The sequence below is a fragment of the Hyperolius riggenbachi genome, chromosome 3, assembly GCF_040937935.1.
Source record: "Hyperolius riggenbachi isolate aHypRig1 chromosome 3, aHypRig1.pri, whole genome shotgun sequence".
In the NCBI taxonomy this organism is placed as follows: Eukaryota; Metazoa; Chordata; class Amphibia; order Anura; family Hyperoliidae; genus Hyperolius; species Hyperolius riggenbachi.
In genome coordinates, this window is record NC_090648.1 from 468,852,428 (window position 1) to 468,879,495 (window position 27,068).

Sequence of the window (27,068 nt, forward strand, 5' to 3'; positions counted from 1 at the left end):
CTTGACTCCTAATCCCACTTATCTCCGCAAGATTGCATCTCCAAACTACTTTCAGCCATTGCCAAAATATTTTTGGCTACGGCGTTGTGCAGGCCTGAAGAGTGTCTGCAAGAAATTGCTGCAGACAGAACAAAGCTCTGTGATCTCCACCACTGACTGACATCCCACCCTCCGCTCAGCACCCAGACTCCTCTCCTTCTGAACCAATCACAACGTGGCTGGTCTCATGTCTGACCAAGAAAGCCTGCAGGGTTTGGGAGATGAGCCTTTTCATTCTACAGTATTAGCCAATAAATGTTGTCATCTTTACGTCAAAGTTTTTCTTCTGATCTCTAACGTGGTTCAATACTCTGATAAAGAACTCCGGGGATTAGAAAAAGAGGAGTCAATCAATTAGGAAATAACAATGACTCTGGTGACAAGTAACTGGACTACCTCAGTAGAGGGAGGCCCCAGGAATCTCCAGAGGCTTAGCAAGTCCTCCTCCTGACCACTGATCAAGCACTGGAATCCTCAGACGTTTGCGGCCCTACATACGTGAACGAACCCAGCCGCAGTGCGCATGACGGCTTGCGCCTTTGTAATAGCAAGGAGACGCCGCTCGGGCTGGGCAGAAAAAGCCAAGCTCGTCTGGTTTAGTGCTGTTGCACGAACCATCTGCCCCTGTGACCAAGCTCCATCGACAAGTCCTTATCGAGGAGATTTGTGGGGGTGGAGGTGCGCTAGATGTTAGACTGATAGTTTTCTATTGGCATACAAGATTCATAAAAAGAGAAGTATTTTCTTACCTCTCCGGGAGAAAGGAAACCATTCTATTAGAATATTTTTTTTAAATTCAAAACAGATAGACAACGCGTTTCACGGGTACTAGACCGCTTCATCAGGTCAGCACACAGTACCTTGTAATAATGTGCATAGAGTATAGGCGCCTCACAGTGTGAATTTACAACAAGAAAAAACAAGTTTTCCCTCATTGAGGAGCTTCACTGGAGTAGTGAGATGAAGGAGAACGGGAGAAGCTTTTGTATTATCCAGAGGCTTCGCTCTACTTACGGTAGGTAAGTATCTATTTGCAGCTCTTATTTACCTTCAGTTACACTTTAAGCCTCATACACACAATTGTCGCTCATCAGGATTGGGACTTGATCCTTTGAGGGAGTGGCATTCGGACGCTTTACTATCCGGTGGGCAAGTAATGGGTTCTGTTGCTGTATGTCAGGCACAACACTGCTGCCACTGTTGCAAATAAGTGAAATTTAACCTTCTAACAGGTTTGTAAATCCTTTGCCAGCTAAAAATAAAACGGAAAAATGTTATTTCAAAAAATAGATTTGCAAAGCACCGATCCACCTTTCTGGCACTTTCACAATAAAAGTAAAACGTCCAGTGTGCTTAGATGGAGTTTTCCCCGTTATTAAGACGTTCTTTTACCTTGTGTTCGGCCCCTTTGGCACGATTAGGAGGGCTGATCTGTAACGCGCCAGTCCGAATCCTCAGCCTTTCCTGCAATTTCCATACCACGAAGAAAAGCTTTAAATGGGCCCCTGCATCCAACCACAAGACCCTCTCAGCAGCTATGGAGGGGTCGGGTGAAGAGCTCCTGTCTAAAAGAATTTGGTTGGTTGTCACTTGATAATTCCCAGTTAACACAGAGGAGGGGGGGGGGGGGGGGGGAACTGGGGGGTGTAAGGTTGACTTGTCTGTAGGAGATTAAAAATAAATAAATAAATAAAAATAATGAAAGCGGTACAGATGCTCTGTGAATTCAACCAACTGCTGCCCCCGTAGATGAATTCAAGGCGCTTAACAAATAACGGCAATTTAGCTACGCCGGCGAAGAGCGGCCCCAGTCACTTTACATTAGCATCTGGCTGAGCGTTAAAAACCTCTCTCCACACGGGGAGCAGCCAAAGAGGAATTTCTGCTCCGAGCGCCCTTTCAAGAATGCTTAAATATTTGAATATAAATTCCTTTGTGCCTGTGATCGCTTCTTCCGCCATAAGACGCTGTTTATCCCCCCGCCTGCACATGAAAGCGCCGATGTCAGGGAGGCTGACGACCTGCAAAGTGCAGCATCTTCAGCGCTAAGGCGAGCGCCACGTCACATGTGCACCGGCAGCGGCACCGTGCAGTCCTACCGGGGCAGACCATTTACTCTGGAACAGGTAATAAAGGGAACTTGTCATAGGGAGAAGAGCTGATGGATCAACATTGCTAGTTGTGTTATTTTGCTAAAGTAAAGACCCAACCAATGGGCTTCCCCCATAATTGCTATGGGTTGGTTATGATGGGCGTCTGCACAGCATTTTGTTTGATCGTCGTTTTTCCAAATGCAAAAGCCAGTTGTTTACAGTAAAGCTTTTAACATCTTTTAAAGTCATTAGAGGTCTTTCGACATTGGTTTCATTTGCGGTTCTATGCTGTTCATGCCAGCAAATGGGCGTGGCCTAATAGGCAGCTGCCGAGATAGGACAGGCTATGGGATAGCAGGGTGGGGGTGGCCTCAGCATTTGGAACACTTCACTGATCACTGATCTATGGGCGAGTTATTGCCGTTGACACCCGCTCTTCCTTGCAGCTCTAACACAGAGCTTTACATTAAGCGCACTTTCACCTTTATTGAAGGATAACTGTAACGAAAGGGATATGGAGGCTGCCATATATATAAATAACTAAACAATGTGTAGCCACCTTTAAGCTGGTGACACATGTACGAATAAGACTCGATCCCACAGGCACCAACTCGGGACAAGTGCTGCATAGGCACACCGCTTGCCTATAGGCTAACAACGCATTCTTTTGCTTTGAAGGGGAGTGGAGGGCCAACTGAGTGGTGCACGTCAAAGAGGACGGGGAGAGGAAAAGAACAATGCTTCCGGCCGATAAGATCTGAAGGTGGGGAGCATCTAACTGCTTTAGGAGGGGGATATAAAAGGAGGGAAATGAGAAATCCAGTATCATTATAAGCAGGGCTGGGGAGTCGGAGTAATTTTCGGTACCTGGAGTCAATGCTTTTATAAACTGAGGAGTCGGAGTATTTTGTACCATATCCATAGCCCTGGTAAGTATTAGACTAAGGAGTCTGAGTCGAGGAGTCGAAGCAATATTGGGTACCTGGAGTTGGTGGTTTCATAAACTGAGGAGTTGGAGTCGGATGATTTTTGTACCGACTCCACAGCCCTGATACTAAGTAATTCTGTCACTCAAAGCCATGATTGGGGAGGAGGGCAGGGGCTGGTGGGCGAGGTTTACAAGGCCAGACCAGCAGGCATACAGGCAGCAGTGATGCTGCACAGTGTTATGTGTACAGGCCGCAGGTAAATGGAAAATATTACAAAAGAATTAAAAGCAAGGATGTCCACAGATCTCTTTAAAGAGGAACTGTAACATGAAAAGATCCCCTGGGGGGTACTCACCTCGGGTGGGGGAAGCCTCCGGATCCTAATGAGGCTTCCCACGCCATCCTCCATCCGTCAGGGGTCTCGCTGCAGCCCTCCGTGGAGTCCGTGCAGCGGTGACGTCAATATTTACCTTCCTGGCTCCTGCGCAGGCGCTCTGACGGCTGTCGGCTCCGAACTACACGGAAATACCCGATCGCCGTCGGGTCCGCTCTACTGCGCAGGCGCAAGTGTCCTGCGCCTGCACAGTAGAGCGGACCCGAATGAGATCGGGTATTTCCGTGTAGTTCGGAACGGAAAGCCGACACAGCACCCCCCGCTGGAGCCAGCAAAGGTAAATATTGAACTGACAGTCGGCACAGTCGCCGGCTGTTCGGAGGGCTGCGGCGAGACCCCCGTGGGACAGAGGACGGCGTGGGAAGCCTCATTAGGATCCGGAGGCTTCCCCCACCCGAGGTGAGTACCCCCCAGGGGATCTTTTTAATATTACAGAGTCTCTTTAAGGAAGCAAAATTATTACTGCATTATGATTGCCTTATTGATCAGAAAGCAATCTGGAGCTCATCTAACATCCGTATTATTATTATTTATATAGCTCCAACATCTTCTGCAGTGCTGTACAGAGTATATTGTTTTGTCACTTAACTGTCCCTCAGAGGGGCTCACAGTCTAATCCCTACCATAGTCATATGTCTATGTATGTATGTATTGTGTAGTGTATGTATCGTAGTCTAGGGCTAATTTTAGGGGGAAGCCAATTTATTTATCCGTATGTCTTTGTGATGTGGGAGGAAATCGGGGTGCCTGGAGGAAACCCACGCAGACACAGGGAGAACATACAAACTCTGTGCAGATAGTGCTCTGGATGGGATTCGAACCAGGGAACCCAGCGCTGCAAGGCGAGAGAGCTAACCACTACGCCACCGTTCTGCGTAAGAGAATAACTTTTTCACATCGCGTAAAAAAAAAAATGAACTGTCTTTGAATCTCAGGCAAAAAGCTTTTCATGACAAAAGTAGAATCAGTTTATCAATACAAATGCAAATTCCCTGCCCAGCCTTCACATCAAAGTGTCTGGAAGTGTGATGGAATTTCTGCCGCCGCTGTTCGGTGTCAGTCAGCCGGCCGCGCTCCACGTCTAATTAATATATAGCTGTCATTAGCGGAGAGGCATCAGCTTGTAATAAGTTTGGGTATTTAGTGGGATAACAGGGCTTGTCAGGGCGGCTATAGAATGGCAGCACGCTCCCTCACCCGCCTGACATATCGTTATGGTTTAAGCCCCCCAGAGATGAGCAGAGCATCAGTTAAGCCTCTGTTCCTAGAGAGGAAGGTATTATATCTGCAAATCCCGCTCTGATCTCACTAACATGCCGGCTTTTCGCTGAAGCAACCCAGATATTTCAAAGAACTCAAGAGTCCAAAAAGCCATAATTTGTAATGGCAACCAGGAAAAGGGGGGATTAATGCGGCAGACTTTTAGCTGTGGATTTCCACAGTGTGGTTGTTAAAGGACCACTGTTGCGAAAAATTGTAAAATGTAAAAAACATATTTACCGGTATAAGTACACTTCTCAGAAACTAAAATGCACAATAAATGTGTTTTTTTCCAATGTTGTGTTCACTTACAGCTGGCAATAAAAAATCTGACCGGTTTTGGTCTAGTCCATCTCCTCACAGGGGATTCTCAGGATTTTCTTTATATTCTAAGGCACTTACTGAGAAGCAGTTGCTCAGTCCTACTGTCAAAATAGCGTGGTGAGTAGAAAGGCTGGGTGACATCCTTGTATAGTTCCTTTCCATAGAGAGGTTTTCTAAATAATAAATGAAGTATTGAGAATCACCCGTCAGGAAATGGACTAGTCCAAAACCTGTCAGATTCTTACTGCCTACATGGAAAGCATGGTGGCGTAGTGGTTAGCGCTCTTGCCTTGCAGCGCTGGCTCCCCAGTCCCAACCTCAGCCAATCTATGATGCATTTTACACGAAGAAATAAACTTCTAAAAGCTTCTTAAATTTTTACAATTTTTGGTGATATTGCTCCTTTAAGTTGGATGGGGTTGTCAGGGCTGCTCACCTTCTCCGTCCGGCAGTTGTTTAGGCCAAGGCTGTTAGCGACCGCCACCTTCCCGTCCAGCGCCTGCTGCTCCCTCCGCAGCTGCTCCTTCATCTGCCGCGCCTCCTGGATGGCCTTTGTCACCGCGTCGTGGTCGTTTAAGTAACCGGTTGAGGAAATGGAGGATAAGATATCTGTGGAACAAATCACAAGAGTCACAATGACAGCACTCTCCAGGTATAAGCCAAGTTATATTTTATAATGACATCACAGCTCTCCATATAGAGGTAATAGTTCCTAGGTCAAACATCACCATTTTAGAGATGCATCATGTTATCATGCACAGTAATGACATCATTGCTTTCCTGATATATCATTTACAGGTTAGTCATCAGCATCCACCACATAGAAATTGTATTTCACAATATTTCACAGGGAAATATATATATATATATATATATATATATATATATTATAGTAAACTCAGTCCCAGCAAATGCGTCTGTATAAATATATATTGTATGACCAATTCTGATATAGTAAACTACTGATAAAGTAAACTACGGTACTTTTCCTGGTCCCTTGGAGTTTACTATAAAGGGATTCTACTGTATATATTACATGAGTGACATCACTGCTCCCTAGAGCTTATATATTACAGTAGTGATATCACCACTCTTCAAATATGCTGAATATTACAGGAATACGATTCACACCCTCTAGATATTACATTTTACAGAAATGACATCACCACTCTTCAAATATGTTATATTGCACAGAAGCAACATCACTGCTCACCAGATGTTATATACAGTATTACTGGCGTGACATCACTACTCTCCAGATATGTTATATTGTACAAGAGTGACATCACTGCTCTCCAGATATGTTATATTGTACAGGAGTGACATCACTGCTCTCCACATGTAATACATATTACATGATATATATATTATACATTATACATATATTATACATTATATATTACACTCTCCAGGTAAGTAATAAATGACAGGAGTGACATCACCACTCTCCAGATATGTTGTATTGTACTGAAGTGACATCAGTGCTCTCCAGATGTTATATATTACCAGCCTGACATCGCTGCTCTCTAAATATGTTATATTGTACAGAAATGACCTCCCCACTCCAGATATGTTATATTGTACAGGAATACCAGCACCAATCTGCAGATGTTATATATTACAAACGTGATATCACAGCTCTCAAAAAGTTATACATTACCAACGTGACATCTCTAGTTATGTTATATTGTACAGAAGTGACATCATCACTCTCCAGACACAAGTTCTATTTGGCGGGAGCAACAATAAACGTATACCGATCTGTTACATTTCACAGAAGCCACAGAGTTTTCTAGCCCAGTTTTATTTTGCACGCTGCACAGAACAGCTATTAACTGACAACTCCATGAACTGTGAGACTTAATGAAAAACAGGCTCAGAATTAGTCACATATTTGGAGTCACAATGACAATGAGTAAAACTTTCCCTCTTCATCCAGCAATTATTGCCCACTCCATTCTGTCGCTCCGCGGCCCACCCTACGCCTCGCACCCCGGAGATTACTCTGCAGAGCATCTCAGATGGATCCAGCGGCCCCCGAGCCATCTCTGCCGCGGGGTGTCATCGCTCGGTGACATGTCACAAAACAGAGCGAAGGAGAAAACAAACAGATAAGAAACGGCTGCAGAGCCAAAGTGTATTTTTGATTTGTCGCCGTGGCCTGACAGATGGGGGGAGGGGGGGGATTGTCGACAGAAGGCAGCCGCTAATCGCACATAAAAATGACCGGCTTGCCTGAACACGTTCCGCGGATTCCAAAAAAACTTTACAAACCTAATCCATTTTTAGAACAAAAAACATCTGGCCTGTAAGTCCTTTAATCTGCCAAAACACGCGATTAAATCCCATGATTTGTTGAGAAACACTGAGATTACAGAAAAGGGAATCTGAAATGGCTAACTGCTGCCTGCAGAATGTGTTATTAATACTCTCTCTTTGTGTCAATGAGAAACGTCGTGTTTGTAAAGAGCCTTGCCTAATCGCATCAGATTACACCATCTTTGCAGCATAACCGCGAACCCCTATCTGATCCAATGGCTGCCAAACATGTGCAGCGGAAGACAGGAAAACATTGTCTCTGCGATTTAAAGATCAATGAACGGGAGGTGGAGGAGGGAGGTGTGTGCGTGGGGGGGAGTGAAGAAACACGGTGTCAGATTAGTACTGCTAAACCCCGCTGCAAGGGCTCCGCGCCCGTGAGTTTTTCACGACGTTAACAAGAGGAGATTCCCAGCCGCAGTGAATTAAATCTTTAAGAAGGGAAATTAATCTGCCCGGCTCTCAAACAGATTTGCGAGAGGCGCAGAGAAGTAGTGGAAGTAGGTCGAGGAGTTTGTACCTCTGGTGAAGAGCCTGGCATGACAGATAGTGGAAGCCCACCCTCTTTACCTCTATGGCGATGGGTCAAGCACCGTCCCGTTCAGCACCAAGGATAGAGACGGTGCTGCACCTTGAGAATACAAACTCTACAGGTTCAAATATGGCAAGGTCCATTCTTAACTTCCTTGGCGGTAACCCGAGTCCAGCTTGGGATGGAAAAAAGAAGCCAGGAGTGGTAATCCCGAGCCTGATTCGGGGTAGCCGCCGGGAGGTCTATGCAGAGCCTGAAGAGCAGCAGGGATTTCCACTCACCTCCCCTGGGATCGCTGGCAGCCATTCTTCTTCTGGTCCTCAGTGGCTCTAGATTCCTCAGGTGAGATCGCCATTTGTTGTAATGACAACAGTCATCGATCTCACTATAGGGGTACAGCGCCACCCAGATGACGGAGGGAGAATTGCAGCGCTGGATCAAGGGGAGGTGAGTAATGTGCACGGCTGCCACAGATCTCACTGAGGTGTGATTTTTTTTTTCCTGATGAAAAAGTTCCACTGCTTTTAGACCCTAAAGTATGGAAATAGGGAGGTTAATGTAATCCTGCAGGGACCTTAAAAAATACTTAGATACTCGTCTATGCAGAGGGAATCCCATTTAGCCTTCCCAGTCCTAGTTCCATGCCCTCGTTCCCCTGCTGTCCTCAAAATTCACACCTTCTTGAAAGGCTTCTGAAGCACTCACGCCCCGAGTGCTTCCAAAGATGGGCACATCCGCACTGTGCATACGTGAGCATGGATTTGCATGTGCGCAGTAGTATGAACCCACTCATCTTCAGAAGTGCTCAGGGACAAGAGTTCTGGTTGAACTTGATGGACGTATGTCATTTTTCAACCCATATAACTATGTAACTATGAGTACTTCCCAAAGCTGCCCAAGGAGGGATAAAGATGTATTTGGCATATTTCTGCACAGCTTTGGTGCACACACAAGGCTAAGCTTCCAATTTTCCCAGAAAGCTAATGTTTACTGTCTCAGGAACTGGGAGCGGTTTTAGCCAATCAAAGCAACCAAAAGTTGATCAATTTGATGGTAGCGGAACAACACGGTTGTAGGCTTACTGAACAGAAGCTAGTGGCTTCTTAGACCTCTTTTACATGCCACAGGTGCAATCGCTGCCTATCAGCTGCTCCATGCAATGGGCAGGCGTGCTCAGGACACGCGTAGCGGGGGGAATCCTTCTCATGGAGTGACCACAGCCGCACTCAGATGTGACAAGAGGCCTTCCTTGCAGCAAGTAATCACTGGTTACAAATGCTGATATTCGCTGCATTAAAGGACAGCACTGTAAATGACTTTTTTTATCTGACAGATTTTGGACAAGTCCATTGCCCCACGGGGTATTCTCTGGTATTTATTTGTATACAAAAACATTTACTGGACGGCAGTTGCAGCTGCTGAATCAGTGTGCACATGAGTAGGAAAGCTGGCCAGTAACTTTGTATAGATCCTTTCCAGGGAGTGTTTTTTAAAAAAAATAAAGATAATATTGAAAATCCTGAAAATCCCCATGAGGAGATAGACTAGTTCAAAATATGTCAGATCTGTCAACTTTTAAATACCTACTGTACGTGACAGCATCATAGGAGAAAGGTAAAGAATATTTCATTTTACTCGGAAAGAAATGCACAATTTCTATGCATGCATTTTACATTTCTGAATTTTTCAGGATAGCTGTCCTTTTAAGTGGACCTGAACTCCTCTACAGGACAGAAAGAAAAAAAACACAAAATACCACCCTGTATGTATTTAGAGAGTTTAGCCTGTCTAATTCCCTCTCATCTGTGACTAATCACAAGTGTAATTTGATTTCTCAGCTGTCAGCACAGGAATTCGGAAGCCTCGGCAGAGAGCAGCTAACATGTAAACACAAAATGTTAACCCTTTCTCTGCTCCCATGAAAGCAGGAGGTAGACACACTGCAGATTCAGTGCAATGCTGTAAGCTGTAACAAAAACATGTTTTTCCTTAAAGGTTATTATGCTGCTGCTTATCTTTTAGAGCAGAGAGGAAGATCTGAGTTCAGGTCTGCTTGAAGTGTCAGCTGGAAAGCACACAGCGCCTGGCAGATCGGAGGCTGAACTGTGAAGCTCGCACTTCAGCTGTCCTTACTTGGGTAAGTGGAGCTTTGCCTGTTAGGAGAATTTTCCACTCATTTCTATGATGAAAGATCAGCAAATGTTTCATCTCTGCTCCGCCAACCAGCTGTGCAGAGGAGCTGGCACTCGGTTTGTGTCTCTGTGGGAGGCCCTGTGGTAAGAACCTATCATAGAGGACATTCATGAGGAACAAGTGATTATTATTATTCCGAGTTCCACTGATCTTCAGAAAAGAAATGTAATCTGCTGCTTGGACAGACTCAAGATATCAAAAACAGGATAATAATAATAAATATACAAAATGCATTCAGGGTTTAAGGGAGCAGAAAGTGGAGCATTTTCTCTCCATGTGAAGTGGAGACCCCGGGAGCTCGGAAGTGATCAGACTTCACACAGGGATGGGAATACATAGACAATGGCGCGATAGAGGGCACAGCAAGGTGCCCAGAGCAATCTGTGGCGCAGCCAGGAAAGCGTTAACGGGAAATATAACTGCGGCAGCTGCGGATACAGCAATCGCTCTACGCCAAAAAGGTCTGCTATAAGTTCCTGAAAGTGCTACATTTTCCTGGTGTTCACAGGGCTGGATTTCTGGAAAGGCTGCGAAGGTCTGGGCCTTGGGCACCTGAACATAAAAGGAGGTTGCTACATATGGCGGCTTAAAATTGGCAGCAACGCATGAAAAGGGGAAACCGATGAAGGGAGCCGTTTATGAATGAGAGGGGTTGCTGTACATGGATGATACACATGGAAGAGGAGGCTGCCCATGGAATGGGAGGGGGCTGTTGTACATGGATGATACACATGGAAGAGGGGGCTGCCCATGGAATGGGAGTGTACATGGATAATACACATGGAAGAGGGGGCTGCCCATGCAGTGGGAGGGGCGTCACATTATTAAAAGGGGCACCACATTATACGTGGCCTAAAGGGCGCAAAAAGTATAATTCCAGCCATGAGTATTCACTAACTTGTCCCTGAAAGCCAATGCCTGATGTGGTCTCTGGCAAGCCAAATAACATGCCAGATTCCCCCGTGTCCAACAGTCTCCACCAGAACTACCACGTTACACCAAGCACCACAGATGTGGCCATGCCCCGTAATCACACCACCTTCACCGGTAAGTGCTACAGGGAGAAAACCGTTTTGAGAGTGAAATCTCCATTAAGGCTTTGCGGGGTTGGAGGAAAAGCAAATAACTACAGTGAAACACAAAATACTACTGTATGAGGTCGGGAGAGACGGAAATCGAAACTACTGCAGGAAAATCTCACCACTGTGGGAGGAGACACAAACTACTGCAGGGAAATCTCCTCACTGTGGGAGGGGAGGAGACACAAACTACTGCAGGGAAATCTCACCACTGTGGGAGGAGACACAAACTACTGCAGGGAAATCTCCTCACTGTGGGAGGGGAGGAGACACAAACTACTGCAGGGAAATCTCACCACTGTGGGAGGAGACACAAACTACTGCAGGGAAATCTCACCACTGTGGGAGGAGACACAAACTACTGCAGGAAAATCTCCTCACTGTGGGAGGGGAGGAGACGCAAACTACTGCAGGGAAATCTCACTACTGTGGGAGGGTAGAAGACACAAGCTACTGCAGGAATATCTCACCATTGTGGGAGGGGAGGAGACACAAACTACTGCAGGGAAATCTCACCACTGTGGGAGGAGACACAAACTACTGCAGGGAAATCTCACTACTGTGGGAGGGGAGGAGACACAAACTACTGCAGGGAAATCTCACCACTGTGGGAGGGGAGGAGACACAAACTACTGCAGGTAAATCTCACTACTGTGGGAGGGGAGGAGAGACAAACTACTGCAGGGAAATCTCACCACTGTGGGAGGGGAGGAGACACAAACTACTGCAGGGAAATCTCACCACTGTGGGAGGGGAGGAGACACAAACTACTGCAGGGAAATCTCACTACTGTGGGAGGGGAGGAGACACAAACTACTGCAGGGAAATCTTACCAGTGTGGGAGGGGAGGAGACACAAACTACTGCAGGGAAATCTCACCGTTGTGGGAGGGGAAGAGACACACTACTGCAGGGAAATCTCACCACTGTGAGAGGGGAGGAGACACAAACTACTGTAGAGAAATCTCACCATTGTCGAAGGGAGTGGAGACAAAAACTACTGCAGTGCAATTTCATTGTTGTGGCAAGGGAGGAGACACAAACTACAGCAAGGAAATCTTACCATTCTCGGTGGAGAGAAGAAAGACTGATTAGGACAATCTCACCATTGCAAAATGTTGACACTGGCTTGTACAACAACAACAAAAAAATCTGTTAAGTGATTTTCTCCTGCAGGACCCAAAGCGCATCAGCTTGTCTCAGATCAGTACATAGTGATGTGTACAGGGGGAAAACCTATGTGATCATAAATGCCAGACTAAACAGGTGGCTTTTCAGTTTTGATTTAAATGTGTCCGGGGTTGAAGCTGTCTTGATTAAGTTTGGCCAGGAATTCCACAGGGTAGGGGCAGCATGACAGAAAGCTCTGGCTCCAAAGGTTTTTAGTTGAACTCTGGGGGTGGTGAAGTTATTGGATCCTTTTGATCTGAGGTTGTGGGAAATGTAAGGCAGTTGCAACATATCCTTCAGGTATCCGGGGCCTAGGTTGTGTAAGGATTTGAATATTAGCATGCCAGTCTTGGAAAGGATTCTCCATTTTATGGGAAACCAGTGTAGTGAGCAAAGGATTGGAGTTATTTTGTGGCAATGGCGGGATTGGCTTGATAACAGTCTTGTAGCAGCATTCTGTACTAGCTGCAGGGGCTGCACAACTATTTGGAAGGCCTGCATAGAGAACATTGCAATAGTCCAGCCGTGATGTGATGAAGGCTTGAACTAAGGTTGGAAGGTCCTCTGAAGGAATGAGGTGCTTCATTTTTGCAATATCCTAGAAGGAATGTTTCACAACAGCTGAAATTTGATACATGAAGATTAACTCCACGTTAGTCAAGCCAAGCTGCACACAAGAGATTGCCGACCACAAAAGGCACAAAAGCTGGTTACCATGTCAAACGAAACCTAACATTTTGTACATTTTCCCACATAAGACTGTATGTGATAGAGTAATCCCATGGCAACGCTTAGTCACTTTATAAAAATAATAATAATATGGACAATGCTGGTTTGGCTGCAGCACTTCTGTATATAAAGCGTGCTGTATAGATGTGAGCGGGAGAAGCAGAGGGGGCGGGATATTGTGGTGCACTGTAACCAGCCGCATATGTTCCCCGTCGCAGGATCTACGCATTGTGTGGACTGTCGGGTAACAATGAGACTGACAACAGAACAAAACATGTTTAGGATCCCTTATTGTATGTTTGTGTATTCGCCGCGCAAATGAGGCATCCGCGTAATCTGTTGTGTTGTCTGAGCTCCGATAAATCTATATAATTAACACCTGCTTCCATTTCCTTCCACCAAAAAAGTAAAAACATCTAATTGCTTATAGACTTTTCAAAGTTTAGCCATTTGCATAGAGCATAATTAGCTTTGTAAAAAAAATTACCAGCGGATGTGCGACATCTTGTATTTTGACATAAGAAGTCTATAAAAAGCGTTGTGAAATGTATAATGAACCAGCTCCATGTTAGATACATCCTGAGTGTTGTATTTAGTAAGGGGATATGTGACTAGGCCTCTGTGGGAATGAAGGGAGTCCAAAAAGCAGGAATTCTACATCATCTGATCCGTAAGAAGACTTAGGGCCAGTCGCATGGACGCTAGGCGGCGTCCTCCAGCCTTCCGTTCTGCGTCGACACATTCGGGGGTGGCGCCGGGCTTCTTGCGGCGATCGTTGGCGTCCCATCGCAATCAGCGGTTTTTGTCCCCGTAAGGGGACATTAAGACGCGGCGATGGATCGGCCCTAGAAGCCGCATGCATCATCTAAGGTCACCTGAAACAAGATCGGAATGCTGCATTTGTGCAATCAACGGTAATCACGTGATGCTAAATGCTCTCATTCACTTGAATGGGAACATTTAACGGTAATCGCCGCCAAGCGTCCGTGCGAACCGGCCCTTAAAGTAAACCTGAGGTGACATGATGAGATAGACGTGTATGTACAGTGCCTAGCACAGAAATAACTAACATCAGGTATGTAAGTGGCAGTTCCTGTCTGAGTCAGGACTGGGTCAGACTACAGAGTGACCCTAACTGATAAGAAAATACAATTATAAAACACTTTCCTAGCAGAAAATGGCTTCTGAGAGCAGGAAAGAGATAAAAACAGTCAATAGTTCATAGATTTTAGCTATGGCATACTTCAACAAATGTGTCATTGAGCGAAAACAATAAAAAGTAGATTTAAGTATAAAATAAAACTGTGGAGTATCTTAAAAAGTCCTTTTTAGGAGGAGAATAGATACAATTGTTTATTTCCACCTCGGGTGTACTTTAAAGGAGCAATCTAGCCAGAAGTGAAAATGTTGTAGTCAAGCCTTTTCAGAGGCTGCTGATCTACATTATCAGAATCGTAAGAAGAATTAAAGGAACGCTCCAGTCAAAAGTCAAAATTTGGCAGTTAAGCTTGTTTAATTAAAGGCCTCCATCTCACCCCGTGGAAAAACAGCTAGTGTGTGTGTTCTCTAGTCTTGGCTCCACCCCTAATCTGAGCACACCACAGCTCCACCCACTACAGTGAGAGGGTAAGTAGAATGTTGTGTGACATGAGTCTGTCTCATATTAAAGGCTCAGTTCAGCCTTTTTTACTTATTCAAAAGTTAAATAGAGCATTATGTAAAATTAATTATACAGGACAAAGACTTGTAAAAAAATAAATTCTGAAACAAAACATAAAACTACTAGCTGAACCAATTGAAAGATACTTATTTCATCATCAGCTATCTCCAACTGCCTGATCATGTGACTAAAAATGGGCTGGTTCATACTAACCGAGAGTGAGCAGACAGCTGGAAGATCACTGAGGAGGAGATGACGCTCTATGAATTGGTGAAGTAGGTACCTTATTTTTCTTTTGTAACTCTTGATTTTTTTTTTTTTATAAATTTTTAATTTTTTCTTACAAAAAGCACCCCACTCAGGGGTGAAATCAATACCTTGCCCAAAACTCTTTCATAAGGGCTCTCAAATTCAGGGATCGTACAAATACACCATCTGAGCAAACTACCAGGATCTGGTTTGCCCAATATGTATTGCCCCCTTCACCCCCCCCATGGCATTGTCACAGAAACCAGCACATGACTACTCAGTGTTGCTTCCTCCAACATGTCCTCCTGTCATGGCCATGAATGGGAGGGACTTAAAGCCAGCAGCGGATGTGAGGGGAGGAGGGAGACTTCCTGAAATCTTTCCCCTGCCGAGTTACTCCTGCAGTTTACAAGTGCATGCAGAGAGGAGGTAGGCTCTGCTGTCTGTTTCCTCCTCCCCCCTTCTGAGCTCCACAAACCTGCAGTGCACACCCTGACCACTAGGTGGCACTTAGAGTACATGCTTAGCTGGCCTATGCCTAGAAATTGCCCTGCTGGTAGTCTTTAAGTGTCCTGTCATTTCTGAATACTGAGAGGAGTGGGGTGGAAGGAGGGGGAGTGGCATTTGTTTAGTGTTTGGTAGGAAGCAAGGAGGAATGAGGAGAATTTTATTAGAATGGGGACTCCACAGAGGGAGCAGGGCCATTCCAAAAGAGGTACTGGAGGCCCTGACAGACACTAGCGAGTTACTCCTAGCAGATATTTCCTGTCTCCTGTATATTGCAGGTGGGCAGACTTAAAATGGGTCACAACTTTTCCAACTTCCCTAAAACTAAGAAAGTGAACGGAGCTAGAGTCAGGGGCGTAGCAATAGGGGTTGCAGAGGTTGCGACCGCATCGGGGCCCTCCCTCAACTGCAGTATTAGGTCTCTACTGGTCCTGTGCTCATAATAATCACTTCTATAGATACTTTGAATAGTGGAAATCATTAACAAGCTGTTTCCCATCCCCTTCTTGCACCTCTGACACTGTAGTTGCCATTGGCAGGTTTTGGTGCGCCTATCAATTTTTATGTATAGACTGCTTGGGGGCCCCATTTTCAAACTTGCATTGGGGCCCATGGCTCCTTAGCTACGCCACTGGCTAGAGTTCCACTTTACAAGTAGCAGTGGAGGGAAAATCGTGAGCAACAAAGAAAACAAGAGGACATTTAACAAAGCCCACGTTAGCTCTTTGTGTGCAGATGGCGTGTATTGATGTTTGCTGTGTGCTTTGTGTGCCATTGTCTGTTGAAGGTGATGACAGATGACAGGGGACCTGATGAAGGACAGGTATTCACAGCTCCACTAGGAAAACAAACCTTCCCAACCAACAATGATATGCTGAGCCCGAAACACAACAAGGTACTTAGCACCATTGTAGGGCTGTGGCGTCACCACAATGCACATTGTTTAGTTGGCCATGCCCTTCAGCTTGGAGCACAATACTGCTGGGGGAACGTCCTTCTCCCGACCCTGGGCCTGCAAGGCAGGGTGGTGATAGCATCAACTCCGCAAGCAGGAGCTATTGTTCAGTGTGGACAGTGAGGGCAGCACAAGCTCCTGAAGTTACCCCTATATCCTGGAGGGCATCGATACTCGGTACTGCATCAGCTAGTGATGGTATAACTCACACAAGGCCTACTGATAAAAAGCTGATCCGTTTCATACAGTTTACTGGTCAAACAGGAGTGGCGCCAGGTTTTTGCTGGCTACATAGTTTGATCTTATTGCGGCGCAAAGTACAAAGCTAGAAGGGGCCGCTGTCACACTGATTTTATATCAGATTTTTGGGGATTTTGTGCAGATCCAATTGAGACTGAGGCCGTGTTCCCACTTCCACAGGACCACATGCGGCCAGCGGGAGCGGATAGTGTCACAGCATGATAACCTTTATGAAGAAAAAAATGTCTTCATTACAATTTATGGAAATCCTAAAACTTGGCTTTAGTATTGGAAGGGAGCACTGAAAGGGTTAATCTTCAATGCTTACTATATGGGGAGCTCCCTTGGCAAAGCTCGCCTGCAGTCTATTCACAGTTGCTGATCAGAACTAATCAGACAGGTTGACTGGCCTAAACAAACATAGGAGACAGAGAAGTGAATATCTTCAGCAACTATATGTGGAATAAAGACTTTTCATTGTGCTGTGCGAGAGTTCAGGTCCATTAACCTCCCTGGCGGTAAGACCGAGCTGAGCTCGGGCTAAGCCACCGCAAAGGATTTCTCAGGCCCCGGTGGGCCGATTTTTTTTTTGTTACACGCAGCTAGCACTTTGCTAGCTGCATGTACAAACCGATCGCCGCCACTCCGCGCCGATTCGCTGCTACCTGCTGCGCTGCCCCCCCCTGACCCCTTGCGCAGCCTGGCTAATCACCGCCAGGCAGCGCTAAGGGGTGGATCGGGACTCCCTCAGACGCCATGACGTCATCCCAATAGTCGCCACGGCAACGGGGGAAGCAGTGAGCAGAGCATTACTATGGACTTTCCCTAATATAAGCAAGTCTAAACATTATTATTAATTTTTTTCTCAACTTTACTTTTTAAATTATGGGGACATAAAATAAAAATAAACAACCAACACAAGAAATTACACCAAAAATGTGCACCAGCTCCTTACCAATCCCAGCATGCAATCTTCCCTTCAGATTGACGGATCAGTCAATACTTTCCAGCATGTCCAAACTGATTTTGAAGTCAGAACTGCAGAAATTCAATGTTTTTCTCGATCGGGAACAGATCAGACATGCTAGAAATTATCGATCGTTTGGAAAATTGCATGGTGCGTATAAAGCCTTCGAAAATAAAACAGGCCTAAATTGGTTCTAGCACCTGGGCCCTATAGCTTATATAGGTCTACAGGACATTGCGTCATTTGATCAGTCTGGCCACTGGGTGTCCCTGCAGACACTGCTTCCTGTGTGTCCACATATTCTCTGACATCAGCCAGCAAATCGGGGATCTTTTTCACTGGGCAGACAGTATAATTAATTGTCCAGAATAAAGATGTCCCATCAGTAGAACCTAGGGAGTGTTGGTTAAGGTGTGGCCATGCCTTGGCAGAACAAACTTAACAGAGAAGGGGGAACCTTGAAGAGTGGGAGGGGCTTGCTGCAGGCAGCAGCCAATCATGAGACTCACCTATAGTGTTGACTCTGGAGGGAGGGCTGGCAAGGGATGAGGAGATGGACGGTTTGTGGGAGCTGTTGCTGCTGCTTATCCTTACTGATGGGGCATGCGGTGAGGTGGGTGAGGCGGGGGACTTGCTGTCTGAGGTCTTGGGCTTGGCGGAGAGGTTCAGGGGCTGAGCGGCATCCTCCTAGGAAAAAAGAGAAAGCAAATATTAGAGAGAGACTGTCAAGATAGACGGGAGCAGAGCTAGCACCATGCATACCTTACAGAAGGAATATCAGTAACGACCCTCTCCCCCTTGCACAATGCTCTGAATTATAAGAGCAGTCACTGTAAATGGCGTAGGACCATTCACATCAAGAGGTACGTCTGAATCCCAATGAGACCCTCATGCTTTTCATTAGTAATGTCACAACCAATGGTTTTGAACAAGGATTTAAATAATAAAAATATATTTTTGTATTCCGTGAAGCTATTGGCCTTTTTATTAAGTGTGTCACTTCATATTCCGGGGTGTAGGAATCTACTACCTGCTAAAGACAGAAAGCAAATTGTTAACACTAGGGATGATCAATGATATGCAATTTTTTCCTGAGTTGATGCAAATTTATGTAAATTTGTATGCAAATATAAGCAGCTTGAAAATGGACCAATCAATTTAAAACTGGGTTTAAACTGGTCCATTTTCAAACTGCATATATTTGCATAAAAATTTGAATACATTTGTAAGTATTTGTATATCATTGATCATCCCTAGTAAATACTCACTTTCCCTGTGAGGATGCAACAGCTTGAAGCCCCTTTTAAGCGTTTTTACCACAAGAGGCCGCTAAGTCAATGAAAGTCTATGGACACATTTTACTTAATGCGACGGAAGTATTCAAATCAATGCAATCCCTTTGCATAACAAGGAGATACTATGACACAGGAGGATGAGGGCGGGGCGTAACAATCCTCTCGTCATCTGCGCCATACAGTGTAACTCCTCGCAGATCCCTTCTCTGTCATGTGACATGCATCAGGGCAACAAGAGGTGAAGGCTCGTACACACACTAGATTGATGTTGCCCAACAGGGATTGGGACCCAGTGTTCTTCCCAGAATTTTTTTCCAGTCGGGTGGCATGAAAAAGTAGCCGGGTGGCATGAAAAAGTAGCCGGATGGGGCGAGATGAGAGAATGCAGGGCCAGTGCTTCTGTGAGCAACTATGCTTACAGCATAGGAGGAGGTGAGCCAATGACAGCCGGGTGCTCACCAAAACTAGCCGGGTGGACCGCCCGTTCCCTCAAGGCAACATTGCTGGGCCAAGGCTGTACAAACGCATAGCCAGACTAAAGGCTGACGCGTTCTGTTGCAATGTGGGAGGGCCGAAAGTGCAGTGGAATTGTGACGTTACACCACATGAGTAGGGAGAACAAAGCTATCAGCCGTCGCTTGGCTGACTTGATCCGCCTGGCGATTGGCTGGCTCGGCGGCAGCTGGGGGCTGCTGTACACACACACTGGATTATCGGGAGAGGCAGTTGTTATCTGAGGATTTAAAAATATCAATCCTGAAGGGCAGGGTTGTGTGTTTACAGCGTTCTGCAGCAGGCCTGGCTGGCTCCGTTTTGCTGGGTTCTAGTTACGCCCTTGGAAATCTTGGATGAGGGGACACCTCCAAAATCAAGGTAGTCTACTGCAAATGAGTTCAATGAGTCATAGGAATGGGTCACAAAAATGTGTTCTCTTAAAAGAGAAGCTATTTGCGATTATTCAGGTTGGAGTATATGAGGTGTCCCACAATGCATCACTGCTGAATATGTATCATCCATTGTTGTCCCTGTCGGCTAAACACACCTCCAAAACTGCTGGAAAGCAGAATGATGCGTCAGCCTGTTAATATTACAGAGCCACACTAATCCAACATGGATACAGACTGTTTCAGACTAGTTGGTCCTCATTAGGGATGATCACAGATATGCAATTTTTTTCTGAGTTGATGCAAATGTATATGCAAAAATATGCAGCTTAAAAATGGACCAATCAATTTAAATCTGGGTTTAAACTGATTGGTCCATTTTCAAACTGCATACATTTGCATAAAAATTTGCATAATTCCGGAAAAATTTGCATCTCATTGATCATCCCTAGTCCTTATCAGTGCATGGCATGGATTAACATGGTTCTATGGGGTAGGACTTGAAAAACCCAGAGTTACCAAGTACCCAGCAAGCTCATGTAGAACCAGGAGTTCTACATGAGTGTGTAAGGGTCTAAAAAGGACCAAAAAGCCCGCTTACGGTACATTCAGGGCTATGGAGTCGAGGAGTCTTAGCAATTTTGTGTACACGGAGTTGGAGTCAGTGATTTCATAAACTGAGGAGTCGGATGATTTTTGGACAAAATCCACAGCCCTGGCAAGAGTTAGACTTAGGAGTCGGAGTCGAGAAGTCGGAGCCATTTTGGGTACCCGGAGTAAGAGTTGGAGTCGGTGGTTTCATAAACTGAGGAGTCGGAGTTGGAAGATTTTTGTACCGACTCCGCAGCCCTGCTTACATTTTAGCACCATAAGCTTGCTAATAATGGATCAGTGATCTCTGTATTGCACTGTGGAAAATGTCAGTGTTCTATTAATATGAAGTAATTGTGTGTCACTGTGGTGAGGACATAGGAGTGTAAGCTCCTCTAGCGCAAAGATAGATGGAAATCGATCAATAATCTATGTACAGCACTGTTGAATGTTTTTCAGCTCTGAAAAAGAATGAATTGCTATAAAATATTAGAGTGCAGTACCAGTAATATTCAGGGCATGATAGCCAATCCAAGTAACTACACACTACACAGTTTACGTATATTTAGCTCTTGCATGGACTCCATTGATGTAAATAATTAATCAGGGCTTCTCCTCATTCTCTCTCGATCTGAGCATCTCTCGCTACAGTCATCTCGTAATGAACTTCTCTGTGTTGAAAATCTCCTTCTATGAAAAGATCCCACATGCTGCAACTTCTCGGACAGCGAGAAAGCCAGAGGACAAGAAAGAGGGACAGTCACCTCGCCCAAGGAGGAAGTGACTGTCCCTTGCCCTGGGGAAATGGCTTCTAACACAAATGCAAAGTGATGTGCAGTCACAAAGACTCAGATTGCAGCACTTGCGCGGCCGGCGAGGAGGAATCATTCTCCGCACGTTCAAACGCCGTGACTTGAAGGGCACGGGGATTGAATTTCTATTAACGTTAAATACTATGACGACAATGTCAGATGTCAGCGCAGTCTGTTCCGATAACCCTGCCGCTTAGCTTCATCTCCGTCTTGTCAGCGCGGGATTTCAGCGCGGCCCTGCGAGGGGTCAGCCCATCTTAATTTTAAATTGTAGCCTTTCTGTACATCAGCGGTCAGAGCCGAGACAAGACGAGTAAAGCGCTGACATCTCTGTAAGTGATGAACCCCAATCAGCAAGGAACTACGCATACTAAATGGAAGATAAAAGGCTTGCGGAGGTCACTCTTGGATTGCAAGCTCTTCTGGCGCTGTCTGAGAGTATTTGTTGCTGGGAAGGAATAATACAGAACAGCTGCAAGCAAGATAGGGCCAACCAACAATAAGCAAGCCTCACTGCCACAGTCTCGTAAAAGTAGAACTGTTCATAGTCAGGACCATCCTGCAGGAGGATAGAGATGCCAAACCATTATGACTACAGCTTCTGTATTCTCTCCCATAATTCCCTGTTCTTGGAAACATGGAGCTGTGTAGTCACATGACTGTCCTCTGTACTCTCTCCCATAATACGCTGCAGCCTCTGTACTCTCTCCCATAATTCTATTCCTGGAAACATGGAGCAGTCTCTGTACTCTCTCCCACAATCCCCTGTTCCTGGAAACATGGAGCTGTGCAGTCACATGACTGTCCTGCAGGAGGATAAAGCTGCTGAAGCTGCAGCTTCAGTAATCTCTCCCATAATTCCCAATTCTATGGAAACATGGAGCTGTGCAGTCACCTGACTGTCGTCCAGGACGAAGTCGCTGCTGAACCATCATAGATGAAGCCTCTGTACGCCACTGTGTTTCCCTTGCTTATATATAAAAAAATAAAATCTGCTTAAAGGGAACTCGAGGTGAGAATAATATTGAGGCTGCCATATTTATCTCCTTTTAAGCAATACCAGTTGCCTGGCTGCTGTGCTGGTCCTCTGCTTCTAAATCTTCCAACTATAGACCCTTAACAAGCATACAGCAGGTCAGGAGTTTCTGACAATATTGTCAGAACTGACAAGATTAGCTGCATGCTTGTTTCTGGTGTAATTCAGTTCACTACTGCAACCAAATAGATCAGCAGGGCTGCCAGGCAACTAGTATTGTTTAAAAGGAAATAAATATGGCAGCCACCATATCACTTTCACCTCGGGTTCACTTTAAAACAGCATTTCTTGTATGGAAACCACTTATCAATGAGTGAGTAAAAGTTCTCTTCCAAATTGTAGCTTATTTACATCTCCTGCTGTGTCAACAAGACTAAGCAGGCAAAGGGCAGCTTATATAGTCTTTAAAAATAACTGTATTACCATTGTAACGGAAGTAATAATAAAACTATGTTTCTCTAGTTATCAGAAGTCTCATTGAAATAGGCAAGTTGACCATTCAAATAGAGAGAGTGTTTAAAATTTGTGAAGCTCACAAGTTGTAATGGACCGAAATAAGCCGAAAGGAACAAATGAGAAATATCACTCCTACTGTGTGCTCAATTCAATGTCGCTTTAAGCTGGACCTGAACTCTTGCACAGGACAGAAGGAAAACAGAGAATGCACCCTGTGTGTATTTAGAGTTTAGCCTCTCTAATTCCACCTCATCTGTGACTAATCACAGGTTGTAATTTGATCCCTCAGCTGTTTCACCTGACTGCCACTGCAGAGAGGCTAATTTGAAAGCGCAGGATGTTAACAATATGTCTGCTTCCATGAAAGCAGGAAGTAGACACAGTGCAGATTTATTGCAAAATTTGTACCAGCTGTAACAAAGAAATGTTTTTCTTTAAAGGTTATTATGCTGTTGTATCTTTTAGAGAAGAGAGGAAGTTTTGAGTTCAGGTCCACTTTGGCAAGCGACTTGCGTTCTGTAATGAGCTCCAGCCCAGGGGAACCTTAATAACTAGGCTTGTAGTGTTTAATCGCAGAACTTTCTCATTCACTGGCCTGCAGTCCATCATCAGAGGAGATCTCACATTCACCATAGCGCATTCTGAGGACGTCTCTCTCTCTCTGTGTCCTGTCACTGCCAGCTGAACTGATCTGGGACAGTGACAGTCCCTCTCTGGGGACTCTGCAGATCTCCCCCGCTCCGCTGTCTGTGCGACACTGTCACAGGCACACAAAGGAAAACGGACTTGAAATTTTCATTTCAAGAATCTAAAACTCCCACGCAGCGCTTCTTCAAAGATTTCTGTGATTTAACCGCTATGCTGATGTATATTTCATACAGCGATGGGAAGATGGGGCTCTGGCCAGTAGCATCACCTCAAATATTCAGCACAGAGTAAGGTCAACCCTTTGTACCGATACGGGGGAACTATTTGCCTTGTAATGTTTGTGCACGGGTCCACTTTATATAATCACCCCAGCACTACTCTATCTATCCTCGAATACAAGTCGACTTCGTATAAAAGTCGACTCCAATATTCAACCCTCTTAAAGTGAACCCAAGGTAAGAGTAATATGGAGGCTGCCATATTTATTTCTTTTTAAGCAATACCAGTTGCCTGGCTATCTTGCTGATCCTCTGCCTCTAATGCTTTCATCCATAGACCCTGAACAAGCATGCAGCAGATCAGGTGTTTCTGACATTATTGTCAAAACTGACAAGATTAGCTGCATGCTTGTTTCTGGTGTTATTCAGACACTACTGCATCCAAATAGATCAGCAAGGCTGGCAGGAAACTAGTATTGTTTAAAAGTAAAATAAATATGGCAGCCTCCATATCACTCTCACCCCGGGTTCACTTTCAGCTGGAATTTTTACGGACTCAAGTATAAGTCTACCCAGCAAAGTTAATGGCTGCACTTGAGGACCAGGAGGTGTTAATGACTGTACCGAATACAGTATTGCACCCAATAACCCCTCCTGTCCCCTAAGTGCAGCCATTATTTACTCCCCTTCCTGTAGCCCAGTATTCCTCCCCCCTTTATGCAGCCCAGTATTTTCCCCCTTTCCTTGCTAATTGTTGTGGCCAGGACTTCAGACCTGTGTTTTCTTGGCATTACCTTTCCTCAAAGTATCACTTACCACTGGGTACATTGCTGCAAATTATATATACACACACACTATATATGAATCTATCTATCTATCTATCTATCTATCTATCTATCTATCTATCTATCTATCTATCTATCTATCTATATCTATCTACCTATATCTATCTATCTATCTATCTATCTATCTATCTATCTATCTATCTATCTATCTATCTATCTATCTATCTATCTATCTACCTATCTATCTACCTATCTATCTACCTATCTATCTACCTATCTATCTCTCTCTCTCTCTCTCTCTCTCTCTCTCTCTCTATCTATATATATGTTACGGCCACTTCGGGTTCTGGCCGGCCAATGTGCGAAGTGGCCGCAGCGCAGCGGCCAATGTTAGAAATGGAATGTTTACGCCGTCTCGCTGCGGCCAAATTTATTACAACTTGCTTAATTTAATTAAATATAGCCGGCGGCAATGTAATAGATGAAGCCGCCGGCTTTCGCACTGCCTCTCTCCTCTCCCCCCCCTCTCTCTCCTCTCCCCGCCTCCCATACAATAAGTAGCAGCCGGCGGGGACACGCGTGTCCCGAGAGTCGTTCGTCGCGGCCGGGGAATCCTGCCGTTCCTGCAAAGCGGGTGTTGGCAGAAGCAATGTCTGCAGCCTCCCCGCTCTTCTGCGATGAACGACTCTCCGGCTGCATGTCCCCGGCTGCTACTTATTGTATGGGAGGCGGGGAGAGGAGAGAGAGGGGGGCAGGAGAGAGGCAGTGCGAAAGCTGGCGGCTTCATCTATTACATTGCCGCCGGCTATATTTAATTAAATTAAGCAAGTTGTAATAAATTTGCCGCAGCGAGACGGCATAAACATTACATTTCTAACATTGGCCGCTGCGCTGCGGCCACTTCGCACATTGGCCGGCCAGAACGCAAAGTGGCTGACCAGAACGCGAAGTGGCCACACTACGGGTTCTGGCCGTAACATATATACCATACACACACACACACAGTGTGGGGTGCATCAATCAGGCTTGTCTGAACCCTGCAAACATTACAGAAGGGGAGAGTGGTGCCGGCTTTCCCTATATGGTTAAAGAGTTCCTAAGGTAAAAATGACGGAGGCTTGCTGTCCTGAAGTCTTGGGGTCACAGGTGATACTCCGACCCTTTTGGCTGTGCAGTCGCGGGAATGTTTCTGAAGACTGCCGAAGCTCTTCGGAAACCTCCGCTACCATGGCCCGTACCAGCTCAGCAGCCACCAATTAAGCTGCTTCAGCTGTGTTGGGGGCGGGCAAATGGCAATGCAGATGGCTGTGGCCAGAGCCTTGGCACGTATTTTTTAAAAAAAATCACCAGGGTCCATTCCTTGAGGGGACAGAGCAATCACCTGACTACAGGGATGACGCCAGTACAGTAAAAGTTTAACCCAGGCGACCCCCCCCCCACCTGCTTGTGACAGCGAGGTCGTAGGTCACAACCATGTTTTCCTTAGGGTGCTTTTACACTAAAGTAATTGCGGTCAGTTATAACTGAACGGACAGCTGATGTGCAAGGTATTGTCCATGTTTCCTTTTGGCTTAGTTTACATTATACGAGTTTTAAAGGACACCTGAGGTGAAAATTAACTGATGTGATAAACAATTGCATCTATCCACTTTCTACTAGAAATGACTTTTTTTTTTTTTTTTATAGAAATCCCAGATTTATTTTATATTTAAATCTAATTTTTAAGTTTTTGCTGTTTAATTGTTTCTGCTCAGTGACACTTTCACTGAAGTATGCCAGAGCTCAAATCTATGAACTATTGACCCCCTTTATCTCTTTTCTGTTCTCAGAAGCCATTTTCCGCTAGGAAAGTGCTTTATAGCTGTATTTCCTTTTCATTGAGGGTTTTATGCTGTAGTCTGGCCCAGTCCTGACAGAAACTGTCACTTGCATGGGCACTTCCAGTAAAAACGCCAGTTTAAAAAAAAAAGTGTAACAAATAACACAGCAGCGTGGAGAGAGTGTATAAGCATGCAAGAAAAAAGGGAAAGAGGTGCCCTAGTATGTATAAAATGGATTAAAACCAGTTTAAAATCGAAAAAGGTGAGGTGGCTTACCTCAATAATGAAATTCTTGTAAGAACAAAGAATTTTATTTAGCCCAGGCAACGCGTTTCGTGAGTCTCAGCCCGCTTCCTCAGGCCAATTAGAACAAAAACCAATGGTAAAGGGAGCCTGATGAAGCACTCCACTGGAGTGAGTGTGAAACAGCTGTTGACCCTCCTGCATGCTTATACCCTCCTCTCCATGCTGCTGTGTTATTTGTTACGCATTGGGTTTTTTAAGAGGTATTTAATAAACTGGCGTTTTTACTGCAGGTGCCCAGCCGCTTTTTTGTACAGATTTCACTTGGTGATAAACTTTAAATGGGCTTAAAGCACTCCAGCTTGCTGCATTAGCTGGCCCTGTGCACCAACCTCTTCCAGTGCATTAACTGTCACTTGCATACCTGATTTTTTCAGGCAGAGAAAGAATAAAAAGCAACACAGCATAGTTATGCTCAGAGCGCAGCCGAACATTCAGGTGAATGAGAGCAGTCATGTGACCCCCTGCCGCTGTGTGGCAGGTGGAAGGGCTCCGCTAGACAAGTTGTTGCAGGCTGGTCAGGAGACCTCCCCGGCTGCCCCCCGGCCCGACTCCCGGAGGACATGGAAAGTGGCACGTCTG

General features: G+C 45.3%; 1 protein-coding gene across 6 annotated transcripts in view; it reads right to left on the minus strand.

Annotated features, from left to right (window-relative positions):
• SOX5 (SRY-box transcription factor 5) overlaps positions 1–27,068 on the minus strand; it is a 369,889-nt gene that overhangs the window by 24,624 nt on the left and 318,197 nt on the right. For all 6 annotated transcript variants that reach the window (XM_068277989.1, XM_068277987.1, XM_068277990.1 and 3 more), the window contains 2 exons: positions 18,148–18,325; positions 5,476–5,648 (listed from right to left, as the gene is read on the minus strand). In XM_068277989.1, coding sequence (XP_068134090.1) covers positions 5,476–5,648; positions 18,148–18,325 — 351 coding nt within the window. The remainder of the gene's footprint in view (positions 1–5,475; positions 5,649–18,147; positions 18,326–27,068) is intronic.